The 13,179-nt window shown below is 46.2% G+C and overlaps 1 protein-coding gene across 1 annotated transcript; it reads right to left on the reverse strand.

Annotated features, from left to right (window-relative positions):
* Nucleotides 1–2,355: 2,355 nt before the first annotated feature.
* On the reverse strand, nucleotides 2,356–11,762 carry BOD1 (biorientation of chromosomes in cell division 1; the record flags this gene model as incomplete). Its single annotated transcript, XM_082213523.1, has 4 exons — nucleotides 2,356–3,206; nucleotides 4,859–5,058; nucleotides 9,956–10,080; nucleotides 11,364–11,762. 3 exons carry the CDS (start codon nucleotides 11,760–11,762, stop codon nucleotides 4,860–4,862), a joined length of 723 nt encoding a protein of 240 aa, XP_082069649.1. The 3' UTR covers nucleotides 2,356–3,206; nucleotide 4,859.
* Between the last annotated feature and the right edge of the window lie 1,417 nt (nucleotides 11,763–13,179).

The raw sequence follows: 13,179 nt of genomic DNA on the forward strand, positions 1-13,179 counted from the left end.
TTGGGATAGTCCAAGTCTCTGCAGGATTCCCACAAGGTGAAGGACCTTGCTATGAAAGGACAAGGAGGGGAACCAAGATTGAATAATGCTCATATATGAGCAGGGGAGGTGGGGAATAGACTTGGGAGGAGAAGCCAGGTCCATGGACTGGATATTATATTCAGCCACATGGGCCAGGCTGCACAGATCAGTGAAAGGGATCGACAAATTACAGGGACACTTCATAACCTGCCAAAGAATTGGCTAAGGACAACCAGTACTTTCACATGGCTTACGTGAGACAAGAAGTACTCCCTTCTCCCCAGTTTTCAATTCAAGGTTGCTGAAGCAGAGATTTGAGGCTGGTATAAAGAAAGCGTGGATATGAAAGGAGGAAGTGGATGAATATCTTTTACAAATCTAGTGCAGGTGCATTATGCTTCTGATACAGCAACTTGTACTTTTATCAACCAACCCCCACCCCCATTTCTAAAAATACCCTACCTTTGAAATGAAATCCAAATCAAAAACAAACGTATACACTTCTACTCTAACTGAATCCAAAGCCTTCTACCAAAATTAGAATATCACTTTACAAATACTTACTCTAGTATAACATCGTCAAAAACAGACCTAGAACCCTGAGACCCACCAAACAGAACCTGGTATAAAAGGCACAAACTTAGAATTAAAGAATTCCAAGCCCAGGAGTGCCAGAACTGAGCAGGGCTCACAGTCCTTCCACACACAAATCTACTCCTGGTCAAACCAAGCTTTCATACTTTCATTTCAGCAATATAATTTGGGCAGGGGGCCATTTTGTTACTTCTATTGTTAAACCAATTGAGAATTCCTCCTGTTCTACCTTTTGCCACTATTTATTGGATTTCTATTTCAGTAATTAAATTTATCTCTCATCGTCCTCCCAAAGCAGCCCAGGACAGCAAATATATAAGCCACAAAACAATTAAAACATTTTAAAAACAATTTCAGCACATGCAGATTGGGAAAGCCCTCTACTTAAAAGAGGAAGGTCTTCAGTAGGTGCTGGGGGAAAACAATAGAAAAGGCGCCTGTCTAATATTTAACAGGAGGAAATTCCAAAGGATAGGTCCAATCCCAATCTTGGACCTCCTGGTAAGACAGTATCTGCAGGATGCCCTCACCTGCGGAGCACAGTGATCGACTGGATATATAAGGGAATGAGATGATCCTTCATGTCATCATTTGGCACTAGGTGCACAAATTTCAGGTGCATGGGCAATGACACGTCTCGACAGAAACTCTGTTGGTGTCAACTGCTTTCTAGGCAGATACACAAGAATTTCTGTTACAACTGAAAAGCAGTAGCCATCTCCCCAAGCTGCTGCTGCTGCTGCTGCTGATTATTATTATTATTATTATTATTATTATTATTATTATTACTACTACTACTACTACTACTGTTATTATTATTATTTGATTTATTACCTGTTCTTCACCCTAAGATCCCAGGGCGAGTTACAATAATTAACGTTCAAAACAGTTCAGAACACAATAAATAAATACACTGTGCAAAAAAAATTGCTTGAAGCATAACACATTCCTTTGTATCCATGTCAGGAAGTTTCACGTACTAAACACCTGACTCTTACATTTAATATTTCCAAAGTTTGCAGCCTCTTAAAATGTTAAAAAAACCTCCACCCTTAAATAACACCTCTGTGCGTTCTCCTATCACTTGCTTCCTTACAGAGCAATCCTAAACCCTGAGACCTGGGCTGCTGGAAGCATCCCTCCACTGGGCACTGCCAGCAGCGCCCCCCCCCACTGCAGAGGCCACTGCTGTGCCCCCCGAAAAATGCAGGCAACTGAGGTAGCAAGTGTAGGTCCTTGACTTAAATCATTATAAGGGCAGGGGTGGAACAGTCAGCCAAGGAGCCAAAGCTGCTCCATCTCCCTTGAGAGGGGGCCCAAATGGTGTCTCTCATTTCAACCTTGGAGCTGGTGCAGCAAAAATCACTGACAAAATTGCCCACTTTGGCTGGTACAAGTGGCAGAGCTTCAGATGTGGCTGCTGATCCACTGCTCAGCTCTGCCTAACTGCTCCACAGCCAGGGTTTGGATTGTTCTGTGAATATTAGAAATATTCATGCGCTGCTTTCTATAGAGAGCCCTATGTTCTAGTCACAGTGAAGGGACTGCTATAAGGAAACACAATGTGATGAGAATAGTAATTCAAATGTCAAGAAGTTGATTTTTTTAAAAAGCTTTGCAACCTGACAGACCCTGAAGAAATTCAAGGTGGACAATTATCTTTCAGTGGAGACCACTGTGTTGGCACATCACCTCCTGGGTATGAGAAGAATTGTATCGAAAGAAAATCTCTCACACAACTAGGCTTTTCTAGTATTTTATTATAAAAAAAATTCTGGATATTTGCTGGTCAAATACTTGAGCACAAATGCCTACTTGAGAGCTTATGCAGCCCTCTAAGCAGCTTCTAACAGGCACCTGAAGAATCTCACAGGCAAGAGAACATTCCCTCGGTTGAAAGGCTCACAAAAGAAGTCTCTTGCTCCACACTCACTTTGACACACTTTCTTGATCAGCCTGGCCAAAGAGCCGAGCTGCAAGGCATGGTGCATACCACTTCCAGAAATTTGACAGAGGCTTGATTGCTTGTCCCTAGATATACCCAGATAGCCAACAATGGACCATTTATACAGTTGTGTCAGAGGTAGGTGGGCACTGTGAGTTATTACTGAATTTAAGTAAGCATCTAGCACTCTGTGATCCTTTGCTGGTAAATGATCAGCTTCATGCTCGTACATTGAACGCTCCCTTGTCCAAACCCCTCTAGAAAGGTTCCCAACAGACTGTAGCCTCCCAGGAAACCAAGCATACCCCAAACCCACTTATTCCTATTGCTACATCCCAACCACCGTCAATTTTACTAATATCACACCAGAACCATTTTTCACCCTACCGCTTCCACAAAGGTGGCAACAATCCCCCCAATACAGAATTAGTGAAGACACATGCTACTTCTGCCCATAGCAATACATTTTCAACATTTAACCAATCCCTCTGCACTACGTAGAAACCACGTGTGACTTTTGCCAAAACCTCCCTTCAGCCACGGTTGATATTAGTTGACAAACTGTATTCCTGCAGATATGTATGTAGCCCACTGCCAGATTCAGTCTGGGTTCTGCAACTGCAGCCGCTTTAACGTCAAAAATGCACTGCAAAAGGAAGAGACAACAATTAGTGCTTAATGTAAAGTTAAAAGACAGTTGCTGGTTAATTAGAAAGTTACTTGCACCAATTTTGAGACTGCTACCTTTTTGGGATTTAAAGTTTTAGTTGGGAGTTTCACGTGAGCATACAAAAATTGAAGCCACCAAATACCATAAAGTTGCATGATTTAAATTTAGTAGTGAAAAAACCAAAAGGGCCTTGAATCCACCTTAAAGCTGGTTGCACAGTTTGTCTTCAGCTTGATCCTGTGCACCAGCATGCAGTGGCAATAAGACATAATTTCAGCACTGGCACAAGGGCAGAGAACCACAGATATAGTCTCTCCAAAGCCAGAAGCTGTGGTTATCAGTGAGGGGCAGGATCCCATCCCCAACACCGTGGCAAGTAATGAGAGGCTTGAAAACAGCAAAGATGGCAGCTTCAGAGTGCCTCCAATGCACAGTGTGATGTCAGGGAGAATCTCCACCCTTCTTTTGAGCCCAGAAGAGGGTCAGACCTTGCACTGGGCTTTGGAGGCACATAAAGCATGATGTCAGAGACCAGCCCTTTCCCTTCTCTCTCCACTTCTGGACCTCTGCACACCAGACCATCTCCTCTGCATTGAAGAGTGCCAGGCCCTGTGCCTGTCCACCTGTCCACTCACAGTCAACCCATCTACAGAAGGGCAAGTCAGATCTGATGATCTGCTGGTAGGCTTCTATTAACAGGAGATGGCTAACTGCCCAATCCATTTCTTCCATGGCCATTTGGCTTCTGCTGAGGGCATGCACGCTATAATAGCCTTCTGCAACCTGGTTGCAGTTGATTTACAGCAACTCCGCTCATCCCTGATCACTGGCTGGGGCTGATGGGAATTATAGCCGAAAACATCTGGACAGCATCAGGCTGTGGGAGGCAGACCTAGAGGATAAGGTGGCACAACCTCAGAACGCCTAAGTGACCAGGAGAGGATACAAAGCAATAAAAAATTATGATCCCCAGCAGAATCCATCACTTCTTATTTTATTTTATAAAATTTATGTACTGCTTGACCCTCAAAGCTGTTTATTTCTTGATGCAGAATGTTTAGTTTTGTAGTGCCAAGTATGACATCTTGGGATAGAAGAACGCCACTAGCAATTTTTATTATTCAGACAGCTTGCCTGACCTGTAGCTTTACATCCATAAGATTGCACTTTAAATCAACCAAAGCAAGATGCCTCTGCAAATAAATTGAAGTAGCTCTCCCCATTTTCCAAGAACTGCTTGGTCCACAGAATTAATGGACTCTCATTAGAGCCAGCCTCTGCTCCCAGATCTTCCAGATAGCATCTTCCTTATGCATATCTTTTACTCCTTTGTGCCCAAGCAGTTCCTCAGTAATCCAAGTAGGTCCATAGCCTATTTGAAGGTGCATTGCTGCTAAAAAGAAAAGAAGCCCAAAAGAATAAAGTGAAGTTTCTAATCATATTCCGTTAAGGAGGCTTGTGATCTTGAAAGATCACAGCTTGTTCTTTCCTCTCGCAGCAATTCTGGCACTAGCCCAGCATGTTCTGGCCTCTTAGCTAGTGCCATTGACATTCTTCACATGAGTGATGACACAAAAGGGCTGCAAGTGCATGCAGAGGGGGAAGGGAGAGAAGCGGCAATACCAGACCTTACGAGGCATCTTGAGATGGAGGGGAAGGATCCTGACTCTCCGGCTCCGGGGGAGGAGCTGGCACTGAGTCCTCTTTCTTCTGCGCAGCCAGGAAATCATGAATTGCCTTCTCTATCTGCGGCCTGAAGATGTGGTTTAGTTTTGGATCCACCACCTGAGAAATAATTCTGTCCACTCCAGCTTCCAGCATCCCCGACCTGGGGCAGAGACAAAGGAGTCATTCAGCTCCTCCAGAAAGCTTCCCTTCTTCCCCCCACTGGAGCCCTCCACAGCCATCATGTCAGCTGCAATTAGCATTAACATGGTGTGAACTATGGCTCTTTTGGTAGCTCCTGTATCACTAGACAGGCATTCTACCCGGTGAAAAGAAAACCAAGAGGTTTTGAACCAGCTGCCTTTGAGGGCCCCAGCAGAACCTGCAGCAGACATCTGCTCACCCAACTGCTTTAAAAAAAATGTATGCTGGGTGGGAGCCACTGCAGGGTGTCCATGGCACACAAAGCAGCAAATAAAACCTGACTTGGCATCAACAAGAGGAAAAAAACATCACACTGGAGGAGATAGGCGGGATATGAGGGGAGGTGATCTTTTTGGCTAGTGCACTTATGACGAAAAAGCAGAAAGGCGGCCTTTACCCCAGGACCTGCCGCGATCAGCTGCTCCCCACATCTGCCAGTCTAGACACACCGGCACTTTTTACAAGACAAACAAAAATAAACACAAGCAACACAAGACAAAGAGCTTTTCTGGGAACAGTGTCAGAAACCAAAAAGCGACTTATTACTTCAAGGCTGTGCTGGATAAAAAGAGCAGGGCATGGGCTGTCTGGTGGGGTTAAGTCATGTCTGCAACAGGCCAGGGGAGGCAAACACAGAGACACTGCACAGCCGTTGGGAAGCAGCCGCCTGGGTAGAAAAAACACACCCAAACAGCCAATATTGTTTTGAGTCTACGTGGGCACTTAAGAAGATCTGAAGTCTCTGACACTTGGTCTCCCTGAAGGGCATGCCTGGCCTGGCACAAATTCCAGGGTCAGATTGTTCCAATGCTCTTCCAGCTCCTGCAGCTTGTGCACTGTGCCACGTACTAAAAATGGCAGCTACGTGCAATGCAGGTTGGTGCTGCTGTGCTGCCAGCCTGGTGGGCAGGCCCTCTACAGCTGCAGCAATACTCTCATTGCAGGGCCCCCTGGGTACTTAAGAGTAGCAGATGGAGACACAAGGAGCTTCCAGGCTGGCTGCTGGAAAAGCATTCATGCCAATATAGTCATGCAAAACGCGCAGAGGTTATACAACACCAGTTTATTGAACGTTCACGTTTGTGCGGAGATTATATGGCACTGCCAGCTAGGGGTTGTTGTCCCACAATTTCAAGCCTAATTTCTGATCACCTTTCTTACCGGACTTTTTGCAGTGAGAAAAGTGATGTGCTAACTGCACTAGAAATGGGGTAACAAGCAAATTTGTACATTTAAACAGGCTGTCTGGAAGTGTCTGCATTTGTGCATCCCCAGAATTAATGAAGGCAAACAAAAGAGAACTCAGCTGGTGGTGTACACAACATGTTTCGAAACAAAAACTGAGCAAGGAAGTCAACCAGGACATGACGAGCTTAGCATGTCTCCCTGCCATTGACTGCTTGCAGCAAAACAACCTGTTACAGAATCAATGGAGCACAATGCATAAGCAACTTCTGCTCCATGGCTGAACCACTTCAGAGGCACATGAATCTGACTACAAGATGGCCTGGGGAAAGCTCTCATAGTAACCACTGTCTCAAGGCTCATCCACACCTGCTACCCCGCTGCTTTGCTCTGGGGAAATCCACTGTTTACTGCTGAATTGGAGCAAACGTCAATTGTGTTTTCTCCATACTGACATTTGCTCCAATTTAGTGATAAGATAAGTTTTTTTTGTGGGGGGGGGAGCAAAAACACTTGGACCTGTGGATGAGCCCTCACTGTCCTACTTCACAATTGAAAATTATGGAACTAGAGGTTTTAACCTGAACATGCCTCCATCAAGGAAGATGGCTTATAAATGCAACTCAGGATGTTTCAACAATACAGTGGTGCCCTGCAAGACGAATGCCTCGCAAGACGAAAAACTTGCTAGACGAAAGGGTTTTGCGGTTTTTGAGCTGCTTCGCAAGACGAATTTCCCTATGGGTTTGCTTCGCAAGACGAAAATGTCTTGCAAGTTTGTTTCCTTTTTCTTAACACCGTTAATACAGTTGCGACTTGACTTCGAGGAGCAACTCATAGCACACGGTGTGGTAGCCTTTTTTGAGGTTTTTGAAGACTTTGGTGATTTTTGAAGCTTTTCCAAAACTTTTCCGACACCGTGCTTCGCAAGACGAAAAATTCGCTAGACGAAAAAACTCGTAGAACGAATTAATTTCGTCTTGCGAGGCACCACTGTAACTTACCATGAGCTTATCATACAAGAGAAATACCTAGCATGTAAGCTGTGATTTATGTTGATGGAGTCATACAGCCATTGAGACAGACTTATGTATGACCCTCTAGGTTCACTGCAACTATGGACGACACTCACAGCTTAATGCCAACACTCAATGCCCAGATGTCAGGTATTTCAGCAATATTGTTTTGTGAATGGTCCCTGTCATTTTTACATTTAAGCTTCATCATAATTATTACAGCCCATGTTCATTTACTTCTGACTGTACACCCCAATGAAGGCTTCTCCAGTATTCATGCCAAGACCACCTCTAGATTTCATGGTTTTCATGGCAGCCATGGGGCTGCCTCAGTTTGACATCAAGCAATACATGTAGCAGGGCACACTCTCAACTTAAGTCTTTGGTGATGATGAAATGGATGGTTTGAAAACACAGGAAGGGTTGTCCAAGCGATCACATTGTCATGGTCAAACCACTTCCTGGTGAAGTTTCATATGATATTGCCAAATGTATATAACACCCAGCTTTCTCTTTTTCATCCAATGGAAGTAATGAACCATTGCTTGAACACTACCACAGATTGTATGTGGGCAAAAACCCCCGAAGTCTGTAGTCTAGGAGTGCAGCAGCAACCAAAGCATCCAGGAGCAGTGCCAGATCAAGGAGCACCCCTAGATTATGGACCTGATCCTTTAAAGGAAGTGCAGTTTAAAGGCAATCTGGCTGTTGCATGTCTCTGCATTGATTCAACTAGTGTGCTGGCGGCATCATTTTTGAAGCAGCAGCAGATGTGGCCACACGAAGGCTGGATTTTTGCAGCATATTTCATGTGAGGTGGTCCTTAAAAATTGTTTGGAAGCTTTAGCAAGTACAAAAGGTAGTAACCACGTTACTGGAAGACACTGGCTTTTGATTTCTTTCCAGGAACAATTTAAGGTGTTGGTGATTACCAATAAATTCCTAAATAATTTGAGGCGAGGCAATTCAAAGGACCATCTTCCACCAGAGTCTGTCTACTGTTTTATGACTGTCAGAGACCTTGCACTCCTTGCTTTCAGAGGTACAGATGGTTGGCAGGAAAGGCTTTTTCAATAATTGTATGAAGTCACAGCTTCTGCTAACCTAGCAGTTCAAAAGCACGCCAGTGCAAGTAGATAAATAGGCACTGCTGCGGCGGGAAAGTAAACGACATTTCCGTGCGCTTTGGTTTCCGTCACGGTCCTGTGTGCAAGTAGCGGTTTAGTCATGCTGGCCACGTGACCCGAAAGCTGTCTGTGTGCAAATGCCAACTCCCTTGGCCTGAAAAGCAAGATGAGCGCCACACCCCATAGTTGCCTATGACTGGACCTGGACCATCCAGGAGTCCTTTACCTTATTTCACCAGGCATTGGGGATCATTTTAACTTTGAATTCTGCTGATTTTCAGTACTACTTTAGTTTTTAACTTAGTTCTTTTTAATTTTATTGTGCTATTAGAGGTAAAGGTACCCCTGCCCGAACGGGCCAGTCTTGACAGACTCTGGGGTTTGTGCGCCCATCTCACTCAAGAGGCCGGGGGCCAGCGCTGTCCGGAGACACTTCCGGGTCACGTGGCCAGCGTGACAAAGCTGCATCTGGCGAGCCAGCGCAGCACACGGAACGCCGTTTACCTTCCCGCTGGTAAGCGGTACCTATTTATCTACTTGCACCCGGGGGTGCTTTCGAACTGCTAGGTTGGCAGGCGCTGGGACCGAGCAGCGGGAGCGCACCCCGCCGCGGGGATTCGAACTGCCGACCTTTCGATCGGCAAGCCCTAGGCGCTGAGGCTTTAACCCACAGCGCCACCCGCGTCCCTATTGTGCTATTACTATGATTTATATCTGTATTTGTTTTAAATTTATTTTGTACGCCACCATGCGGCCTCTTGTAGCCAAAAGGCAAGCTACAAGTCTTCTAAATAACTAATCTGCCATAATGCAGATTAATAAATTAAGGCTGCAACCCTATGCGCACATATATGGAAAAAAGCATCTCTGCATACAATGGGACTGACTTCCAAGCAACATCATGGAAGTACTCCGTAAAGCTTGCAAGTCACCTCCCGCTCTCATTCTAAGCACGTTCCAATAACCATTTCTTGAATCCTATCACTATCAGTCAGGAACACAGCAGCTTATTATATAAAATTAAAATTATGTACATTGAACATACAGCTAACCCAGCCTGGCCTTCAACAAAATTAGGGAAGAACGTGTTTGCAAAGAACACATTGTGTTTAGTGAACTGGATTAGTTACACTACAGCAATAGTTCAAGGAGCAAAACACTACTTCACTCTGTTGGACAGCACCCCAAGCCCAGTGACATTAAGCTCATCATGCTACTGTATCTCATGCTGGAAGTTGGTAAAAGCAAACAGAACTAAGACTGCAAGTTCATCAGATGCTCTTTCCCTCTTAAAGCTGTGGATGCGTGCAGATCTCCATTAGACAGCCACAAGTGACACTCCTGAAGAAACATGGTGTTGATTAGCAATGAAATTTTGAGTAATTTCAATGGATGGAGAGCCACAATCTACCAGAAGTGTTTCTTAGACAATCCCATCAAAATTTAGGGGTCTTGTGCAAATGTAGAAGGTGCAAATGAGTTAAAAAACAATTCATTATTGTCACATATTTTAGCAGCTTTTACTTACTGAATAACGCTCTGCCTCAAGCCATTCCGCAACTGGTTTTTGTTCATTGCTGGGTTCCATTCCTGTTTATCCAGGTGGGTAGACACAAAGTTGTCCACTTTCTGTCTCAAATTCTGGTAGGCTGGCTAAACAAAATAACTCAATTAATATAATCCTGAAGTGTTTCTTTCAAAATCCACACAGACCACTGACACCACACTGAAACACACTTGTTTATTTACCCTACAATTAAATTTCAACAGGATTGGCGTCATTTGCCTTTAGCAGGTTTGTTTTTACTTATGAAAAACCAAATATGAATGTAGCCATGAAAAATTACATGAGCACACACACCGTAGAATAAGTATACTACAGCTGGAGTTGAAGAAGATTCCAACACCTCCTGAGTTGGTCCATTCAACTGCTAAACAGTTCTTACAGATAGAAAGTCCTTCCTAATGTTTAGTTGGAATATCCTAAACTGATTTTTCCATAATCAACTAGCTCTGTCATTCAAATCCTGGAATAAAACTCCAGCTAGACTCCAATCAGTGTCTGCGAGGCCATGGTAAAATTCAGTTGTTGTGGGTTACACACCTAAATACCCTGTTCAATGAGATTCAGCCAATATCTATGTACCTGCACCCCCCAGAAAATATTGATGGATTACAGGACCAACATACCCTCCTCCTACTCCTTTATAAGGCTTAGACAGACTATCATTTATGCCTATTTACATGTAGGCCACTGAATGTAGTGGGGTTAACTTCCAAAACACAAAGGAATAAAACCACTAAGTTATAGTCCTTTCAGTGGTAACATGGACTGGAATGTATTTATTTTGGTTTATTTTACTCTTTTTGAGAGTTGCCTAATAATAATAATTAAGCACCCCCCCAGGAAACATATACAGGAAGTTATAAGCCAAAGACAAGCTACAAAGATGCTCCAAAACCTCTGTGACCATATAAGAATGTTAACATGGGTGTATCTTGTACTCCGACTTGCACAAAACACAAAAACAAGAGTGCAAGCCATGTGACCACCAAAGGAAAATAAATGTTTTGTCTGGGGTTGTGCATACCTTTCCCAGAATAGACCACACCACAAGAGCCAGCAAAGCTCCCCCACCTCAGGGAGTTTGGATCAGAAGGGATACAGTGCAGGCTATGAGATGGTTTTCCTGCGAACTCGTGTGTCGGCTTCCCCCAGCCGAAGAGGCAGGGAAGCCGGGCGACTGCAACTCTCGCCATCCCCGTTGGCTGGGGCGAGTGCCTCCATAACGGGGCTGGGTGGGGACTAGGGAAAAGAGAGGATAAGGGAATAAAAAGAAAAGTCCCTGTAATCCTGGCAACTCCTTAGCCGAGGCCTCCCCTTACGATCCTGCAGAGAGACCCTCCGCGGGGCTGCTACGGGGAGGGGCGCTTACCTTGGTGTCGACGTCGGCCAGGCAGTCCCTGCGGAAGGCGTCGAAGAGGCCGCGGCTCTTGAGCTGCCCCACGATGAGGGCGATGAGCTGCGCGTCGCCAGGGGGCAGCGAGGCCGGGTCCGTCGCTCCAGGCCCCGACGAGCTCCCGCCGCCTCCGCCCGTGCCGGACGACGCCCCGCCCGGCTCCGCCATCCCCCCGCCCGGCCCTCCCAGCGCCGCCCGACGGGCCGCCGGAACAGCAGCGCCGCCGCCGCCCTCGCTCCCGCCAGGTGTTGCTGCTGCTGCAGGGGCGATGGTGGCAACGCCGCCGCCGCCGCGGCACCCTCTGCTGATCGCGCCGCGACAGCTGTTGGTGACGTTGCCGTCGCGGAACATTTGCGTCATGCCTTCCCGCTGCATGCTGGGAATCAGAGGCCTCCTTTCTCGGGGCTAGGAGGGCGCAGACTCCCAGGAGGCTTTTATCGCGATAGCCATCTGGCAGGCTCCGTTGGGACGTGCTGACAGCTGCCCCTGCTGCAAAAGGCTGCAAAATTTGTGGATTGGTTGGCGCGGAGCGGAGTCATCGCGCTCCGCCAATATTCAAGTCCGGGTGGGGTTCTAGATGAGCTATGGGAAGGGCAACGGGGATAAGGAAAGCAGCCCTGAATGCTGTAATTGTTGCAGAGCGACGGGAGCGAGCGACCCCCCAAGTCCTGGGGCGGCCAGAAAAGACGGGGCTGTGCACTCCCTCCTCGACCCCCGGCCTCATGTGCCCGCACTGCTCGTTTAGCAGGAGGATTTTCTGGTTGTCAGTCCCTTGCTTGTAGGGTTGCCATATGCCCTCTTTTTCCCCAGGACACGTCCTCTTTCTCATGGGGATGTAAAATGAGAGGCGTCATAGCGATCCATAGTTAAAAGTAGAAGTCGGCAAATGCGTCCTCTTTTGCTCTTCAAAATAATGGCAACCCTACATCACAGTACCCATTTTATCCCCTTTTTTGCCTTTGGGGATGCCTTGTTACACTTCCGTTAGTGTGGGTTACTAGAATAGTCGTCCCTCAGGTTCTCCTCTAAAGAGGACAGGGCTACTGGTATGACAGACTGAAATGCTCCATTCTGAACAACTGTTCAAGGTGGGGGAACCTCTTTTTCACTTGGCATCCCTCTGAAAGATAAATCCCTTGAGTTGGGGGTATTCGTGTGTGTACATCTTTGTCCCTAGCACTCTCATCCATGCATATGCCCACAAACGTTGCATATGCGCTGTTAGGGTATGCAACCCTACAATCGTAAACATGCTTGCTCAGAAGTAAGCCCTGTGGAACTTCCTGTTGCACCAGGGGCCCTGTCTCTAGTCTAGACACCTGGTGGAGAGGTCAGATGTTTGGTGGGGGGTTGTGGATGGTCAGTGGTGAGGCAAACACGCTCCATATACATTTTGAGGCAGTATGTTGTTACTGGCATGCACGTACCAAAGCTGAGCTCTGCAATTCAAAACATTTCCAGTTCTGAGACTTGGTGATCATAATAAAACTTAGTCCAACATCAAGCGTCCCAAGGCAGTAGGACTCTCCAGCATTGACATCAGCATTGGGCCCTCCATGCTGTGTGCCTCCATTTTAATTTCCAATGATGCCCCAGAATGACACTGCGTCAGGTGTTCCGGGGCATTGTGGGGAACTGAAATGGGAGCTGCTAGCTACCCTTGGACTGCCAGCTAAGGCCATCAATATGGCCCTGCCTGGGCTTGGAGCTGACTTAAAGTGGTCTCCAACATTTCAGATGGAAACAGGGATACATGTAACCCCCATTTTTTGTAGGAAAGTAAGACTACCTG

The sequence above is a fragment of the Podarcis vaucheri genome (assembly GCF_965113315.1).
Source record: "Podarcis vaucheri genome assembly, chromosome: 2".
NCBI lineage: Eukaryota > Metazoa > Chordata > Lepidosauria > Squamata > Lacertidae > Podarcis > Podarcis vaucheri.